This window comes from Salvelinus namaycush, unplaced genomic scaffold (genome assembly GCF_016432855.1).
Source record: "Salvelinus namaycush isolate Seneca unplaced genomic scaffold, SaNama_1.0 Scaffold353, whole genome shotgun sequence".
In the NCBI taxonomy this organism is placed as follows: Eukaryota; Metazoa; Chordata; class Actinopteri; order Salmoniformes; family Salmonidae; genus Salvelinus; species Salvelinus namaycush.
Genome location: NW_024060486.1, coordinates 140023 through 159723, shown reverse-complemented (window position 1 = coordinate 159723; position 19701 = coordinate 140023). Strand labels below are relative to the sequence as shown.

The following is a 19701-nucleotide window of genomic DNA, read 5'->3' as shown; positions in this document are numbered from 1 at the left end:
CGTATCCCACTGGGACTGGCTCCGGATGGGACGGGTAGAGGCAACCCCGGTTGCGCTGGTCGAGGCACTGGAGAGACTTCCTATCTCTCCCAGTGGTCCATAGTCTGGACAACGCAATCCATCATGGCACCAAGATGTTGTAACATAGCCGAATGTTCCTGGACGCGCTCCTCGACTCCTCTAACCGGGGTACCTGCTCCTGCTGACTCCATAGTAGGTGTGTAATTCTGTAAAGGCTGTGTAAGGGAGGCGAAGTCAGGTGCAGGAGAGCAGAGTAGAGTAAACAGGCGCACTTTTATTCCGGTCACAAAATAGGCACAACATGACATCTAAGTGCCCAAAAAACACGGAACATGAATACAAAAGTATAGCGTGTGAACATACACCATTAACAATAAACAATTACACACAAAGACATGGAGGGGAATAGAGGACTAAATACATGTAGTGTGATTATGGAATGAAAACCAGGTGTGTATGAAACAAGACAAAACAAATGGATATATGAGAAATGGAGCGGCGAACAAGGAGAGTGACGTCGATCGCCGGTGACGTCGATCGCCGAACGCCGCCCGAACAAGGAGAGGAGCGGACTTCGGCGGAAGTGGTGACAAATTCACATTTCCTGTGGCTGCAGGAATATTTTCCTGCTGTAGAAAACTGACTTAAGTTACGATCCTACATCTGTATCTAAGCATCAGTATTTCTTTGTGTGTATAGTTTAAAGATAGAGAGCTGCGGAATGGGCTGGGTATGAGGTGGTAGGAAATGCCTGAAGGGGTGTGAGGGGAAGAGTCCGTCCTGTTCCCATGTACACAGAGAGGGGGCGACGAGCACCTCAACATCACACAACGGGAATGAGAGAACTGGGGGCATGAAAGAGAGGTTCTGTGATTATTCCATCCATGTCTATTATGTCAATCAGCCTTGTTTTATAATGACTTTATCAAGGAAACACAAACAACAGTCAATCCATGTGTGACACTAATTCACTAGTAATAACACTATGACTGTCTTTAGAAATGTTTTCAGAGATCTAATTTGGCAGTCATCATCCTGTTTTTCCTTACTATCCCTCCTGTTTCCCTTCCTTCCTGCTCCTGTACAGAAAACCAAAAGGGACGTGAACAACTTTGACCAGGACTTCACTCGCGAGGAGCCTGTCCTCACCCCTGTAGAAGACGCCATTATTAAGCAGATCAACCAAGACGAGTTCAAGGGTTTCTCCTACTTCGGAGGGGAGGAGACTCTGTCCTAAGGCCTGCACACACACACACACAGATGCTGTCCGCCTCATCTTTGTGTTTATGCACGCACACCAACACACACACATGCATGTATAGACACACATACATGTATATGCAGAAACACTGACATACACACTCGCATTCACGAACACACATACATACATATATTCTCACATACAGACATCCAGAAATATACTGTACAATACACACAGAGTAAATTATTACATTCACACACTCATACAACACTCCGGCCATTAGGGCCTCTGAATAGTAACAACTCCAAAACATAAACCTGATCATCTACAGCGCTGTACCAGTATATTTTTCTGTCTGTCCATCAGTGCATGTTTTCTATGTTAAAAACCAATGTAATTCGAGAGTAGGTCATATAGGAAGCCCATCTGCTTTATTATCAAGTTCCTATTGGCTGGTCCAGATCACTCCTGATCCAATCAGAGCGGTAAAAAAAAAAAACTCATTGTGGTGGGTGGCCAATGGATTGGCCTCCTGAGACTGAATATAGCCTGGCCCTTGGCCCGGGCTGATAACAGTGATGAAAGCTCCTCACAGTCCTGCCCCAGATTATGTCACAAGGCCCTTTCCAGTGGACTATGAAATGAACAGGGAATGTTTGTGTGACGGTGTCAACTTTATGTGTATATAAGGATTAAAAGGTCAGGGGTTATGTGTGCTTTGGGCAGGGGTCTTGTTCGACATGGTCTTCGTACGATAGGTCATACTTTCAACTGTTTCGTCAAATATCCTAGTTCCTCAGTGAGTATATGACACTGAAACAATGATATTATTATATTAATCTGTAATTTCTCAAGCTGTCCTTTAAGTCTCTCGATGTACTAGAATCTCCTCCTCCTCTTGTCGTGTTTGAATGCGAAAAACCAAATCCTTAGAACCAATGATTGTATTTAAAAAAGCTAAAAAACGATTGGTTCACAGTATCAATAAAAAAGAGAAGCCTGTAACTATTGATACTGTTTCAAAGTTTCCTCAAGATCAAAACGACGCCAGAATTAGAATGAGTCCATGTATAGTACATCAAATGCCTTTTGTGTGTAACTGCGAACCAGTTACGTATTGTAGATATGCCCACAGTGTTATGGTAGTCTAGATTCATATATTCCAAATGAATGCCATGGGTTTCAATGTGGAAGAATGTGCTTGTATGCATGAGTGATCGTGGGGATACAACTGAATGTATCGCATCTGTTTGCGTGCACGTGTGTGTGTCAGTTAGTATACTGCACGTATGTTAGTTTGTGCGAGTCTGTTTTTGCGTGTGCGATATAGGCAGTGGGTTCATGAGAATGGCCCTTTTGAAGCTTTTACATTTCATTGGGTCAGTTTTATTTCATTGTGTGTTTTATTTCATTATGTCTGATTTGTCGTGATTTTACTGGATTGTCTTGTTGTTCAGAGTTTGAAATCCTGGATTTCCCTGCTATGCAACAAGACTCACAATCATGTCGGTGAAGGCATCACAAGATAGCCGTGTCTTTCCCTCTGTACAGACCACGTATATAGAAGCCTGTGGACTTCTTGGAGAAATAGAGGTATCATCCTTTGCATGGTCATGCATATGATATTATTGTGTATTATTAGAATATGAAAAAGTTACAGTGTCCATGTGCAATATTCTGTGTATGTTTCTGTCTGTTTTTGCTTTCCTTTTCTTTCTTGCCGGGTGTCGTCACTGTTCTAACCTCCGCTGACTCTTTGCTATTGCGGTCTGTTTGGTTTTTACAGTATATGCATGGCTGTTTTCATTTGCCTGTCCTCAACTCAGTTGATAGCCATGTCTATGTGCTTCCTTCAGAATGCTCCATCAAACCACCTCACCACCCCTTTCCCTGCCCTCTCTCCTTAACTCTCTTTGAAAAGGTCGACATTTCCTATAGCATATCTCTTTAAAACATCAATGTAACCAAAGGTAGCAGAGCTATTGGATTAATTCATTTTATGGAAACCATTGACCTTCTTAATGCACTTATGCCTAATAACTATCTGGCCAATACATGGTTTATTGTAGGCCTACACCAAATCAAGGTAAAGTCCAATCTACTGTCAAATTCTATCAGTAGACCACAAAAATAACCATGTTACTTTGTTTCAATACTACAAGTAGTACATTCCATTTTGGAGTAGAAACTTTAAAGTAACGTTTGAAATTTGGAGTCATAATAGTAGGACTATTTGCAATTGAAGAGGCAGGGGTGGCACTGTGGTAGTGAAAGTAGCAATACTGTAGAAGTAGCCGTAGCATTTGTTATTGTAGTAGTAGTTTTAGTAGTAGTAGTTTAAGTAGTGTAGATGTAGTATTATTAGTAGCATGTATAATAGTGCTAGCTCCACTAGCAGTAGCAGTTATGGTATGGGGAGCAGGAGTAACTGTAGCAACAGTGGTAGTAACAGTAGTAATAGTGGACAGTATCATGGCATCAACTGTCAAATCAATACTGGTCAAGCAGTATTTTAAAGGCTTTAAACATGCCTCTCATACTAGATCCTGAAAATGCTTAACGCCTCCCCAACACACACACCACTGCATGTAGGCCTTTCATACACCTAAAGCACCCATGCATTTGACACGTAGGCACCTGTGTCAATGAATCACATGATCCCCCTCTGTTACCCAGTTAGTGCATAGCAACATGAGAACCGTGTTAAAGGATCTGAAGGTGAAGAGGACATTTGACAGACTTCACCATTCAGGCTGGCACAATGCTGTTTCCTTATGCCAGTTTTTTAGGATTTAACCATTACAGTACTTGTCTCCCCTCGTATAGCTCATATCTACACTCTTGTCTCTCTGTCTGTATCATGTCCTTTAATTTCATTTACCTGTCTCTTTGGTTTACAGTCTCTGTGTTTTGTCTGTGCTTCTTGATGTTAGGCCTCTTATGTTTGTGTTTTGTAAGATGGCGGATCCCTGTCCTACTCCGACCCATAAGGACGGTGGCCCTAGAGGTCCAAAATCCTCCATGCCAAATGCTAACTCCAATTTTCCATCCTCCTTCTTTTATTTTGACTTTTTAAACTGTTTGTAATAGGAAGAAGAAGAAAACAGCACATTGGAAACCCATTTGGTCTGTTGTAAAGTCATTGAAGCAGTAACGCTCAATAAGTATAATATACTGTACATGGCTGGAGAAGTACCTCTTAAATTGTGTGTAAAAATATATCTGGCTGAGTGTTATGTATTTTTTTTTACATACAGTAGAATAAAACATACAGACATATGCATTATATTACTGTATGTACCTCTATACATTTAGGATTGGTTTTCCGGACCCAAATTACGACTACTTCTGGACTAAAAAGCATGTTCAATAAAGAATATCTGGTGAAATTGCTTTTTAAACCAGGACAAGGCTTATTTCTGGGTCTGGGAAACTGGATTGAATTTTCGGTTTCTGTATTGTGAAGCTTTATATGTACAATTTGTCACCTGACTGATGTTTTATTTTGAATTCCTTTGCCATTTATTAGTGTTATGTCATTGTAAGCATTTTGCTGTGTGCCAAATGTACTGTATTCTAAAGGATGTGAATGTGTATTGTTTGTTTTTGGAACCTATTAAATATGATGATGTCAAAACAAATAGTGGGTTTGCTTGTTTAAGGGGTAATTTCTGTTCAGTGTTAATCAATATTTACTGTATGTATGCAGGGCTCCCTTGCAAAAGAGACCTTGGTTCCAATGGGACTCCCTGCTAAAATAAAGTTTTTTTAAAAAGCTCTCTATGCAACACTGTTTATATTGCCAGGGTTGAATGCATATAGAGTACTGTCCAGTGTCCATAACTGACCACTGTTGGAATGTACTCTGAGATATGCACCGCTAAAATGGTACCACGATGTGCCATTAATCATTGACTGATGTTCCACATTTGGGTATTCTTCCCTTTCAAAGCAAACATTGCATTCCCTGCTAGTGTCATGGAAACGGATAAAATATTGAGACAATATCTAGAGGGAAAAAACAACAGAAGATACCTATTATCACACATTATGGACTATAAACACCAGTGTTAGACTACTGGGCCATAACTTTGACATTGCTGTTATTGTTATCAATGACAATGTACAGCAACTGTTAAAGTCAAACACAGTTCAGCTACTCGATTAGGGCTCTATCTCTGATCGATGTCTCACAGGTGATAATTCATCCATAATCACCATAGCTACATTATTCATAATCACCCTATGAGGGTACAGATATACACTATATATACAAAAGTATTTGGACACCCCTTCAAATTAGTGGATTTGGCTATTTCAGCTACATGTATAAAATCGAGCACACAGCCATTCAATCTCCATACACAAACATTGGCAGTAGAATTGCCCTACTGAAGAGCTCAGTGACTTTCAACGTGGCACTGTTATAGGATGCCACCTTTCCAACAAGTCAGTTCATCAACTTTCTGCCCTGTTAGAGCTGCCCCTGTCAAGTGCTCTTATTGTGAAGTGGAAACGTCTAGGAGCAACAACGGCTCAGCCACAAAGTGGTAGGCCACACAAGCTCATAGATCGGGATCGCTGAGTGCTGAAGCTGGTAGCACGTAAAAATTGTCTGTCCTCAGTTGCAACACTCACTACCAAGTTGCAAACTGCCTCTGGAAGCAACTTCAGCACAAGAACTGTTCGTCGGGAGCTTCGTGAAATGGGTTTCCATGGCCAAGCAGCCACACACAATCCTAAATTCACCATGCGCAATGCCAAGCGTAGGCTGGAGTGATGTAAAGTTTGCTGCCATTGGACTCTGCAGCAGTGGAAACGTGTTCTTTGGAGTGATGAATCATGCTTCACCATCTGGCAGTCTGACGGATGAGTCTGGGTTTGGCGGATGCCAGGAGAACACTACCTGCCTCAATACATAGTGCCAACTGTAAAGTTTGGTGGAAGAGTATTCATTGCCTGGGGCTGTTTTTCATGGTTTGGGTTAGGCCCCTTAGTTCCAGTGAAGGGAAATCAACGCTACAGCATACAATCACATTATAGAGGATTCTGTGCTTTCAACTTTCCTGTTTCAGCATGACAATACCCCCGTGCACAAAGCGAAGTCCATACAGAAATGGTCGAGATCAGTGTGGAAGAACTTGACTGGCCTGCTCAGAGCCCTGACTTCAACCCCATTGAACACCATTGGGATGAATTGGAATGCCGACTGCGAGCCAGGCCTAATCGCCCAACATCAGTGGCCGACCTCACTAATGCTCTTGTGGCCGAATGGAGTACCTGCAGCAATGTTCCAACATCTAGTGGAAAGCCTTCCTAGAAGAGTGGGGCTGTTATAGCAGCAAAGGGGGACCAACTCCATATTCATGCTCATGATTTTGGAATGAGATGTTCCGCGAGCAGGTGTCCACATACCTTTGGTCATGTAGTGTAGGTCACTACAATGCTATTTACAGTTCAGTTGATGTGTGTCGAACCCATTGAACACGTTGACAGCCTCCTCTCCCCCTCACAATGGAGAGGATAAGAGTGCATTTTAAGCAGTTATATTCTGATCATAATTATACTATCCCATAATCATACTATTATAATCATATCCCCTAATTGGGACAAGAAAATATTTATTTAAATTACAAATTCACAGTAGTTTGAGCCCCTGACAGGCCTATGCCGAAACACGTCAGAGTTTTAAAATCTTATTCCATTGAACATGCCATAAAAATGCAGGCATTGAAGAGTCCCTTGGTCCTCCTTGTTTTTTTGATTACCACTTAACCCCTTCACCAAAGAGCACCTTCTATCTACAAAGATCTACTGTTTTATATGCTAGCACCACTTCCCTTCCTTTCTGCATGATTCATCAAATACAGTATTTGAGAAGGATGGCAGCTTGTATATTAGTTACTATGGGTCACTTTGACCCAGTTGGGTCTAACTCAACAGATTACTTACTGAAAGCAGTCAGTGAACCTTCAGTTTACTTGTTTAATCCTTGAGATGAATAATATTTATCACAAAGCTGTTTACAAGGGCAGTGCGATTCTGATCTTTTATTCACTAATTGTTATTTTGACTAATCAGATCAGCTCTTTTGCCAATAATTGGGCAAAAGATCAGGATTAAAATGCCTGTGTAAACCCAGCCTTGTTTTAATAATTGTAAACACACATGCTCAGTGCGGTTAATCCACCAATAATTAAACACTTTAAGGGAAAATGATGTGAGTTTCTTAGTAATGTTTATGTCAGAATGTCAGATCCACTGCAGCCCATCCAATCCATTCATTTGGCCAAAGAGGAGATGATGCAGAACATATTGCATTTAATAAGTGACCTTAAGATCATGTGAAATTTCCAAAATGTGAAATAAATGTGACAAGATGTGTCTGGAGTTTGATAAACGTCATTGGCACTTGGATTGGAACCAGTGCTATGGACAGAAAACATGAAAATAAAGCTCTTTGGCCACGCATACCAGTGGTGGGTTTGTTGTTGAAAAACAGAAGCATATCTTTGCAGAAAAGTATCTCATACTTACGGTAAAATATGGTGGTGGATCTTCAATGTTATGGGGCTATTTTGCTTCCACTGGTCCTGGGCTCCTTTTTAAGGTCAATGGCATCATGAAATTTACCAAGTACCAGGACATTTTAGCCAAAAACCTGGTTGCCTCTGCCAGGGGGCTGAAACTTGGCTGCAAGTGAATCTTCCAGCAAGACAATAACCCCAAGCACTAATAAAAATCCACAAAGAAATGGTTAATTGACAACAAAATCAACTTGCAATGGCCATCTCAGTCTCCGGACTTAAACCCCATTGAAAAGCTGTGGTTTGAATAGAAGAGGGCAGTGCATAAGAGCAGACGAAGGAGATCAAGGATCTGGAAAGATTTTGTATGGAGGAGTGGTCTCAGCTCCCTCCCAATGTGTTCTCCAATCTCATGAAACATTTTAGAAAAATGCTCAGTGTCATTATCCTCACAAGGGGAGGGTGCTGGAGTATTGAAGAGGGGTGCCAATAATTTTGACCGGTCTTTTTTTACATTTCATTTATTAGTTTTTATTTAAAAAATATTACTCTGAGCAATTGTATTAGTATAAAATATAATTCCCCCTTTTTTTGCATAAAATATAGCTCAGGATTTGTATTATTTATTTAATAAAGTATTTTTTGATTATCTTTATTAAAGGTGTCAATAATTATGGACTTGACTGTATATCACATGTGAAATGTCAACAACAAAAAAATTGTGAAACGTCTTCTTCAACATTTCAGAATGGCTAAACAAGCAACAGTTATCTGAGGATAGACTAAAACTGTTATTTCTTCAGAAAAAGGCATTTTTAGTAGATCCATCTTTAAAGATAGCAAAGACTCATGGGAACTCTGAATGCCCCAATTGGCTGGCATGAATGACAGGCGTGTGTTTTTCTGTTGCCATCACCATACAAGCACATGAACAGATGAATGGTTGGGATGGTTGACATACTTATCTGCTCAATGCAAGGCCGTAAATTAAGCTACCTACAGTTGAATTCGGAAGTTTACATACACCTTAGCCAAATATATTTAAACTCAGTTTTTCACAATTCCTGACATTTAATCCTAGTACAAATTCCCTGTCTTAAGTCAGAAAGGATCACCACTTTATTTTAAGAATGTGAAATGTCAGAATAATAGCAGAGAGAATTATTTATTTCAGCTTTTATTTCTTTCATCACATTCTCAGTGGGTCAGAAGTTTACATACACTCAATTAGTATTTGGTAACATTGCCTTTAAATTGTTTAACTTGGGTCAAACGTTTCAGGTAACCTTCCACAAGCTTCCCACAATAAGTTGGGTGAATTTTTGCCCATTCCTCCTGACAGAGCTGGTGTAACAGAGTCAGGTTTGTAGGCCTCCTTGCTCGCACACGCTATTTCAGTTCTGCCCACAAATTTTCTATAGAATTGAGGTCGGGGCTTTGTGATGGCCACTCCAATACCTTGACTTTGTTGTACTTAAGCCATTTTGCCACAACTTTGGAAGTATGCTTGGGTTCATTGTCCATTTGGAAGAACCATTTGCGACCAAGCTTTAACTTCCTGACTGATGTCTTGAGATGTTGCTTTAATATATCCACATAATTTTCCTGCCTCATGATGCCATCTATTTTGTGAAGTGCACCAGTCCCTCCTGCAGCAAAGCACACCCACAACATGATGCTGCCACCCCCGTGCTTCACGGTTGGGATGGTGTTCTTCTGCTTGCAAGCCTCCCCCTTTTCCATCCAAACACAACAATGGTCATTATGGCCAAACAGTTCTATTTTTGTTTCATCAGACCAGAGGATATTTCTCCAAAAGGTACGATCTTTGTCCCCATGTGCAGTTGCAAACTGTAGTCTGGCCTTTTTATGACGGTTTTGGAGCCGTGGCTTCTTTCTTGCTGAGTGGCCTTTCAGGTTATGTCGATATAGGACTCATTTTACTGTGGATATAGATATTTTTGTACCTGCTTCCTCCAGCATCTTCACAAGGTCTTTTGCTGTTGTTCTGGGATTGATTTGCACTTTTCGCACCAAAGTACGTTAATTTCTAGGAGACAGAACGCGTCTCCTCCCTGAGCAGTATGACGGCTGCGTGGTCCCATGGTGCTTATACTTGCGTACTATTTACATTTACATTTACATTTAAGTCATTTTGCAGACGCTCTTATCCAGGCCAGAGGTGGATGAACGCAGTGCCCTTGTTTGGGTGTAGGGCCTGATCAGAGCCTGAAGGTACGGAGGTGCCGTTCCCCTCACAGCTATTGTTTGTACAGATGAACGTGGTACCTTCAGGCATTTGGAATTTGCTCCCAAGGATGAACCAGACTTGTGGAGGTCTACAATTTTCTTCTGAGGTCTTGGCTGATTTCTTTTGATTTTCCCATGATGTCAAGCAAAGAGGCACTGAGTTTGAAGGTACATCCACAGGTACACCTCCAATTGACTCAAATGATGTCAATTAGCCTACCGGAAGCTTCTAGAGCCATTACATAATTTTCTGGAATTTTCCAAGCTGTTTAAAGGCACAGTCAACTTAGTGAATGTAAACTTCTGACCCACTGGAATTGTGATACAGTGATAAAGTGAAATAATCTGTCTGTAAACAATTGTTAGAAAAATTACTTGTGTCATGCACAAAGTAGATGTCCTACCCGACTTGCCAAAACTATAGTTTGTTAACAAGAAATTTGTGGAGTGGTTAAAAAACTAGTTTTAAAATGACTCCAACCTAAGTGTATGTAAACTCCGACTTCAACTGTACTTACACAACATACAAGGGCAAGTCAACTCAAAGGTGTAGTCTACCGTATGTAGGCTGAGTACGGCTACCGTGTGTAGGCCTACAGAGACTCTGAACGACAGCATAAAACGACGAAACCATCAGGGTAGTGGGTGGGGATATTTAAGGCGGTTCTACACAGCATTTTCACCAATCACTGCGGTCAGATTGACGCGTGAGCGGCTGTCAACGGGCCAGCTGAGCGCAGAAGAGTGAACAACGAACTGGGCTAGAAGTTCAGTAGACCAGCACAACCAACGCAACGAAGGAAACTTTGACAGCGGACCCTATTTTATCCAACTTCTAAAGCATTTGTAGGCTAAAGGTTGTGGATTGTAGGCCTACCTTTAGTGAATCGGTGAATAGGCTGTACAATCCTTGGCAGTGTTCTGAGACTGTACAGCTGCCTACTGCTTCTGAAAGACAATTTGCATCTGAAATGGACTGTGCGTAAAGAGCAGAGAAATTACATAATCTCGATTTGATTTTCAATAATTTTCATTTTGTATGTTATCTGTTACTTGAAAATTGTTGCGTAAGTGGACTGATTCGGACTTTCGGGGAAATTCCATTTGTCACTGAACTTTGCAAAAGAAAACATGACGGCTGATAAGGACAAGAAAAGGTAAAGTAGATTTGTTTTAGATTTATTGTTTGGCCTATTTGTTCTTAGATGTATACATTTTATAAGAAATTATCATGTTAAACCCACAATCAACACGTTAAATGGTAGGCCTTGTAAGCGATTTTCCTCGCAATCTTTGAGTGACATTTCGCCGAAATTTTGCAGCTCGGGGGACCTGTTGCTCTTTAATAAAAAGCTCGCTGTGCTTTATAGGGTATATTATTAGAATAAAATGTTCCTTATAGAACTAAAAAGGGTTCTATCACTTGCTACATATATGGAACCACAAAATGTTCTATATATAGAACCATTTATAGGGTTCTTTGATCGCAACCGTAGAGGTTATTCTTCACTGAACCAAAATGGTTCTATATAGAACCTTGCATGGTGCCATTTATTAATTGTACTAAAATTAAATAGTAATATTTTGAGCTGAGAATATAATTTAATAAACAATTAAATAATGGTCAAAAGAATACCAGCATAGTTTTTAGAATTTATTGTCATTATTTGCAAACATAGTTTGGAAATATGCACTGATGGCCAGGGAGGAATCTCTGTGGTTGAATGATGGGCCAGGTTAACACTGACTGACTTCTTTACAACACAATAATAAGACCCGGCGCCAAGATAAAGTTACTAAAGGGGCTCTTGAAATCGCCGAGATTGCAACATTTTGGGGGGTTCTTGCATTGGAATGATATTGAATTCTGCTTATATCACGCTATACCACAATAAACATATAGTTAAAATGCAGAGACTCCAAGATCATGGAGTGCTTTTGAAGTGACAGGTTGGCACGAAATCTGTAGCCCATCTCTGCTGCGCTGTATCAACGTAAAATACTGGCCTTCTAGCAGTCGTACGGACAAAGATTCAGGCAGGCAGATAAAGGTGCAAATGAGTGTCGGATTTATTTACACAGCGCTGGTGTTTCAAATATGACGGTGATATTTACAAATGTATGTACAAAGTTCTGACTTCAAAATGTCAGCACTCAAAAGAAAAAGCCTGTTTTAACCAGCATTCAGGAAAAACCTGTTTTAACCAATAAAGCACATGTGGGGTCTACAAGGCTCAGATACAGACTCCTCTTGAGTTACCCAAAAGTGAACTAACTAGAACATCCCCTAAGGGAATTAAATACATTTAGCCGCACCTATTCTTGGCGAGCAGGCCAGGTATATCTATAGATAGCTAAAGCGCGCGCGTGCACACAACATTAAACATGACAGAGAAACCAGACACATGTTCTCCAATCAAAGACAATGAATAAATTGACAGTAAACTGTTAAGTGCAATTAAATAAACCACACGTTATTTATCCACAAGTGTTGCGCAGTTTGTGAGCTCTCCAAACAACCTTTCCACTTGGAGAATGTGAATGGTATGAATGTATATTGTATTTAATGAATTGTCAACATTTTCATAACCAAACATTCAAAATAAATAGGGGAATATGCTGTGATTAACAGTAACTTCACTGATGAATATATATTTCGTGGTGCATTGATAAACATTGACAAACAACTGAAAAGCTGATACAAATATCCCACAGGAATTGGCAGGAGTAGGTGCGCAATAGTGGAGAGAGACATGTCTACAGCATATCTTTACCACACACCTGGTCTCCACATTTTAAATGATACTCATGTCACGTTCCTAACACATAAGCAGTAACCTTAATTAACATTGTCAGGAGATGTTCCCTTCATCTGAAGACATCTTCATCTGGTTCAGTATTTCTAACCACCCCCCTTAAACGCACACACTCCCTAAACGAATGGACATGTGACAGCCACACAATGGCACATTCCAAACAAGCACTGGGTACATGATACATATTGACCAACATGGTATGTCCATTTAGTGAATGTAGATTGGGGGAGCAAATAAAGGAACATCATAGATGTTGCCCTGAGGCAGATGAACACTTTGCTTAGGCCCTAAACACGGTCCACTAAACTTTTGGTGATACTGGTGCACAAACCTCCCTGCATGGGCCTTTGTTGAAGCAGGTAAAGGAGCATTCTCTCCCAAAGGATGCACAGCGGACACTGGGGTTGTCTCCAGACCCCCCAGCAGTTACATAACTTCCTTGCCACACTCAGGAACATTTTAGAGATGTAGTAATTTTCTCCCAAGCCCGGGTGCTCTCCTGGGTGCTCTCCTCTCCAGACTTAGGAGAGAGCTAGGTCATAATCCATTCAGTGTCAGTCAATGTTGGGATGAAAACCTCACACACCCCATCATAGGGCAGGACACTCCTGCAGAGCGCCCCCTATAGGAACAGCAGAAGAGCAGGAAGGTGACAGTTCGGCCTCCAACATGGCGTCCTCACCAGGACCCAACTGGTAAACTTGATCACGTTATTCACTTAGCCATCCACAGAGATGACAAACATTTCCCCCGCTTTTTATGGAAATACAAAGGAGTCATACCTAACCACCCCAGTGGCTTTCCATAGTCCCCATACACACACCGTGGTGTGCTCTGTCCATTGTGCTGACAGCTCAGCGGCGATACAGATCTTTTTTTTCCGCCAACCTGTCACTCAACTTTTTTGCTATTTTTACATAGGGACATAAAACTAAAACTGAGGTGCCACAAGATTGAACTGAGGGTGCTAATCCCCCTTTAGGCCTCTTGTGGAACTGGGTATTAATACAATATAATATACTTTGTCCATTAGTTACAGTGAGCAACAAAAATAGGTCTTCTGTTCTCAACCCCCCAAAACATACAGTTGAGAGGAGCACAGGTTCTTAAGGGCCTTGATCAAGTGCCCAACCGTAGGGGAATGTTTTGATGATGTGAACCCAGCAGCCCTCCAGTTGTCAGATCAATACTGTCATTTTTACCCCAGAGCCCAGCCTGGGATTCAAACTGGCCACCTTTCAGCCACAGGTTCAACTCCTGCCACAGGTCCATCTCCTTATCCACTGGGCTATCTGCTTGACTGGTTCCAGAGAAGAAAAATGGAGCAAAACATGAGTTCATCTTCAGAAATAAGCATGAGTTAATCTGACAAAATGAAGACAAAATGTTATGCAGTCTTCTAATTATTATGATGTAGAAGAACATTTTACATGCAGTTGTCAGCAGCAGCCGAAAGAGAGATCCTCTGCATCTGATAGTTCTGGGTTACTGCCAGACAGAGCAAAACATAGTGTGTTAAGAGTAATGTAATGATTAACTAGGCTATTGAATCACCAAGACTTATTATACATAATTTATTATAAATAATGTATACATACAGTTGAAGTCGGAAGTTTACATACACCTTAGCCAAATACATTTAAACTCAGTTTTTCACAATTGCTGACATTTAATCCTAGTACAAATTCCCTTCCTTAGGTCAGTTAGGATCACCACTTTATTTTAAGAATGTGAAATGTCAGAATATTAGTAGAGAGAATGTTTTTTTCTTTCATCACAATCCCAGTGGGCCAGAAGTTTACATTCACTAAATTAGTATTTGGTAGCATTGCCTTTAAATTGTTTAACTTGGGTAAAACTTTTCGGGTAGCCTTCCACAAGCTTCCCACAATAAGTTGGGTGAATTTTAGCCCATTCCTCCTGACAGAGCTGGTGTAACTGAGTCAGGTTTGTAGGCCTCCTTGCTCGCACACGCTTTTTCAGTTCTGCTTGCACATTTTCTATAGGATTGAGGTCATGGCTTTGTGATGGCCACTCCAATACCTTGACTTTGTTGTCCTTAAGCCATTTTGCCACAACTTTGGAAGTATGCTTGGGGTCATTGTCCATTTGGAAGACTCATTTGCGACCAAGCTTTAATTTCCTGACTGATGTCTTGAGATGTTGCTTCAATATATCCACATACTATTCCTGTCACATGATGCCATGTATTTTGTGAAGTGCACCAGTCCCTCCTGCAGCAAAGCACCCCCACAACATGATGCTGCCACCCCCGTGGTTCATGGTTGGGATAGTGTTCTTCGGCTTGCAAGCCACTCCCTTTTTCCTCCAAACATAACGATGGTCATTATGACCAAACAGTTCTGTTTTTGTTTCATCAGACCAGAGGACATTGCTCCAAAAAGTGCGATCTTTGTTCTCATGTGCAGTTGCAAACCGTAGTCTGGCTTTTTTAATGTCGGTTTTGGAGCAGTGGCTTCTTCCTTGCTGAGCGGCCTTTCAGGTTATGTCGATATAGGACTCGTTTTACTGTGGATATAGATACTTTTGTACCTGTTTCCTCCAGCATCTTCACAAGGTCCTTTGGTGTTGTTCTGGGATTGATTCGCACCAAAGTACGTTCATCTCTAGGAGACTGAACTTTGTGGAGTGGTTGAAAAACAAGTGTTAATGACTCCAACGTACGTGTATGTAAACTTCAGACTTCAACTGTACCTCCTCTTAGTCAGCAACAGTCTTCTAATGGCTTCATGAAACAGACTAGTCCCCTCAATTGACTCCACACTGAAATATTGAAAATAATAAACAATTCGCTAATTGCCCATGTTAGACTGGGTCTGTAGCTCTATTTGGCATTTCCCATAATAAAAATAATGTTTATTTGGAAGAGTTAGCTTGTAAAGTGGCAAATTAAAGTAGCCTAGCTTTTTCTGTTTAGCTAGCTAACTAAATTATCTTACAAACGTGCTCAAATTCTAATAACATTTCAACTTTATTTATCTAGCCTATAGTTTATCATATGACTTGGGTTTCATATATTTTAATTAAATAGTCAACGATGCTTACCTTGATACATTGAAAAATAACGTGCTTATGTAACGGATGTGAAATGGCTAGCTAGTTAGCGGTGGTGCGCGCTAATAGCCTTTCAATCGGTGACGTCACTTGCTCTGAGACCTTGAAGTAGTGGTTCCTTCCTGAGCGGAATGACAGTTGCGTGGTCCCATGGTGTTTATACTTACGTACTATTGTTTGGACAGATGAACGTGGTACCTTCAGGCATTTGGAAATTGCTCCCAAGGATGAACCAGACTTGTGGAGGGCTACAATATTTTTTCAGAGATCTTGGCTGATTTCTTTCGATTTTCCCATGATGTCAAGCAAAGAGGCACTGAGTTTGAAGGTAGGCCTTGAAATACATCCACAGGTACACTAAAATTATGTCAATTAGCCTATCAGAAGCTTCTAGAGCCAAGACATAATTTTCTGGAATTTTCCAAGCTGTTTAAAGGCACAGTCAACTTAGTGTATGTAAACTTCTCACCCACTGGATTTGTGATACAGTGAATTATAAGTGAAATAATCTGCCTGTAAACAATTGTTGGAAGAATTGCTTGTTTCATGCACAAAGTAGATGTCCTAACTGACTTTCCAAAACTGTAGTTTGTTAACAAGAAATTTGTGGAGTGGTTGAAAAACAAGTGATAATGACTCCAACGTACGTGTATGTAAACTTCAGACTTCAACTGTACCTCCTCTTAGTCAGCAACAGTCTTCTAATGGCTTCATGAAACAGACTAGTCCCCTCAATTGACTCCACACTGAAATATTGAAAATAATAAACAATTCGCTAATTGCCCATGTTAGACTGGGTCTGTAGCTCTATTTGGCATTTCCCATAATAAAAATAATGTTTATTTGGAAGAGTTAGCTTGTAAAGTGGCAAATTAAAGTAGCCTAGCTTTTTCTGTTTAGCTAGCTAACTAAATTATCTTACAAACGTGCTCAAATTCCAATAACATTTCAACTTTATTTATCTAGCCTATAGTTTATCATATGACTTGGGTTTCATATATTTTAATTAAATAGTCAACGATGCTTACCTTGATACATTGAAAAATAACGTGCTTATGTAACGGATGTGAAATGGCTAGCTAGTTAGCGGTGGTGCGCGCTAATAGCCTTTCAATCGGTGACGTCACTTGCTCTGAGACCTTGAAGTAGTGGTTCCCCTTGCTCTGCAAGGGCCGCGGCTTTTGTGGAGCGATGGATAACGATGCTTCGTGGGTGACTGTTGTTGATATGTGCAGAGGGTTCCTGGTTCGCGCCCGGGTCGAGGGGACGGACTAAAGTTAAACTGTTACACTTACTGGTAGGCTAACATTGGGCTACTTGCAAGCTGTCATACTGGAATTCTTCTCTGCAGATGCTCTCAAGCTCTGTGAGCTATTATCAGGTCTGTCCAGAGATGTTCGATCAGGTTCAAGTCCGGGCTCTGGCTGTGCCAATCAAGGACATTCAGAGATTTGTCCCGAAGCCACTCCTGCGTTGTCTTGGCTGTGTGCTTAGGGTCGTTGTCCTGTTGGCAGGTGAACCTTCACCCCAGTCTGAGGTCCTGAGTGCTCTGGAGCAGGTTTTCATCAAGGATCTCTCTGTACTTTGCTCCGTTCATCTTTGCCTCAATCCTGACTAGTCTCCCAGTCACTGCCACTGAAAATATCCCCACAGCATGATGCTGCCACCACCATGCTTCACCGTAGGGATAGCGCCAGGTTTCCTCCAGACGTGACACTTGGCATTCAGGTCAGAGAGTTCAATCTTGGTTTCATCAGACCAGAGAATCTTGTTTCTCATGGTCTTCGAGTCTTTAGGTGCCTTTGGCAAACTCCAAGCGGGCTGTCATGGGTTTTTTACTGAGGAGTGGCTTCCGTCTGGGCGATCTACCATAAAGGCCTGATTGGGGGAGTGCTGCAGAGATGCTTGTCTTTCTGGAAGGTTCTCCCATCTCCACAGAGGAACTCTGGAGGTCTATCAAAGTGACCATCGGGTTCTTGGTCACCTCCCTGACCACCTCCCTGACCAAGGCCCTTCTCCCCCGATTGCTCAGTGTCGCCGGGCGGCCAGCTCTAGGAAGAGTCTTGGTGGTTCCAAACTTCTTCCATTTAAGAATGATGGAGGCCACTGTGTTCTTGGGGACCTTTAATGCTGCAGAAATGTTTTGGTACCCTTCCCCAGATCTGTGCCTCGACACAATCCTTGTCTTGGAGCTCTACGGACAATCCATTTGACCTCTGTGCTTGTTTTTTGCTCTGACATGCACTGTCAACTGTGGGACCTTATATAGACAGATATGTGCATTTCCAAATCATGTCCAATCAACTGAATTTACTACAAGTGGACTCCAATCAAATTGTAGAAACATCTCAAGGATGATCAATGGAAACATGATGAACCTGAGCTCAAGGCCAGCATCCCGGAGTCGCCTCTTCACTGTTCATGTTGAGACTGGTGTTTTGCGGGTACTATTTAATGAAGCTGCCAGTTGAAGACTTGTGAGGCGTCTGTTTCTCTAACTAGACATGCTAATCTACTTGTCCTCTTGCTCAGTTGTGCACCAGAGCCTCCCTCTCCTCTTTCTATTCTGGTTAGAGACAGTTTGCGCTGTTCTGTGAAGGGAATAGTACACAGCATTGTACGAGATCTTCAGTGTCTTGGCAATTCCTCTAATGGAATAGCCTTCATTTCTCAGAACAAGAATAGACTGATGAGTTTCAGAAGAAAGTTCTTTGTTTCTGGCCATTTTGAGCCTGTAATCGAACCCACAAATTCTGATGCTCCAGATACTCAACTAGTCTAAAGAAGACCAGTTTTATTGCTTCTTTAATCAGCACAACAGTTTTCAGCTGTACTAACATAATTGCAAAAGGGTTTTCTAATGATCAATTAAAATCTTTTAAAATGATAAACTTGGATTAGCTAACACAACGTCCCATTGGAACACAGGAGTGACGGTTGCTGATAATGGGCTTCTGTAGGCCTATGTAGATATTCCGTAAAAAAATCTGCCGTTTCTAGCTTCAATGGTCATTTACAACATTAACAATGTCTACACTGTATTTCTGTTACATTTTATGTTATTTTAATGGACAAAAAATGTGCTTTTTTTTCAAAAACAAGGACATTTCTACGTGACCCAAACTTTTGAACGGTACTGTATATAACCTTTATTAGTAAATTGTTCTTTAATCTCATCTGAAGAACCAGAGGGTTCTATATCAAACCCAAATAACCAGTTTTTCTAAGAGTGTAACCCTCTAATATAGAAAATGTGCTGTAAGCTACAGTCAGAGACAGTGGGGCGAATCTTTTTACAGGGGTGCAGGATTTTTTGTTGTTGCCTAATTTACATTGCCTTCAGACAGTATTCAAACCCCTTGACTTTTTCCACATTTTGTTGTGCTGCAACCTGAATTTAAAATTGATTACATTTTGATATTTTGTCACTGGCCTACACACAATACCCCATAATGTGAAAGTGAAATTCTGTTTAAAGACATTTTTACTAATTAAATTAAAAATGAAAAGCTGAAATGTCTTGAGTCAATAAGTATTATGGCAAGCCTAAACAAGTTCAGGAGTAAAGATTAGCTTAACAAGTCACAATATAAGTTTCATGGACTCACTCTGTGTGCAATAAACATAGAATTATCTGTAAGGTCCCTCAGGCGAGCAGTGAATTTCAAACACAGATTCAACCACAAAGACCAGGAAGGTTTTCCAATGTCTCGCAAAGAAGGGCACCTATTGATAGATGGGTAAAAATTAGATTACATTGAATATCCCTTTGAGTATGGTGAAGTTATTAAATACACTTTGGATGGTGAAT

General features: G+C 41.0%; 2 protein-coding genes across 3 annotated transcripts in view; both read left to right on the top strand.

Moving 5' to 3' along the window:
- The window catches only part of LOC120040450 (protein kinase C epsilon type-like), a 41855-nt gene extending 36978 nt beyond the window's left edge, over positions 1–4877 (top strand). Inside the window, exon 5 of the mRNA XM_038985597.1 lies at positions 1109–4877. Within this exon, the coding sequence (XP_038841525.1) occupies positions 1109–1258 (150 nt within the window). The 3' untranslated portion in view covers positions 1259–4877. The remainder of the gene's footprint in view (positions 1–1108) is intronic.
- Positions 4878–10422: 5545 nt separating this feature from the next.
- The window catches only part of LOC120040452 (endothelial PAS domain-containing protein 1-like), a 63032-nt gene continuing 53753 nt past the window's right edge, over positions 10423–19701 (top strand). For both annotated transcript variants that reach the window (XM_038985601.1, XM_038985602.1), the window contains exon 1: positions 10423–11156. In XM_038985601.1, the coding sequence (XP_038841529.1) occupies positions 11131–11156 (26 nt within the window). In that variant the 5' untranslated portion in view covers positions 10423–11130. The remainder of the gene's footprint in view (positions 11157–19701) is intronic.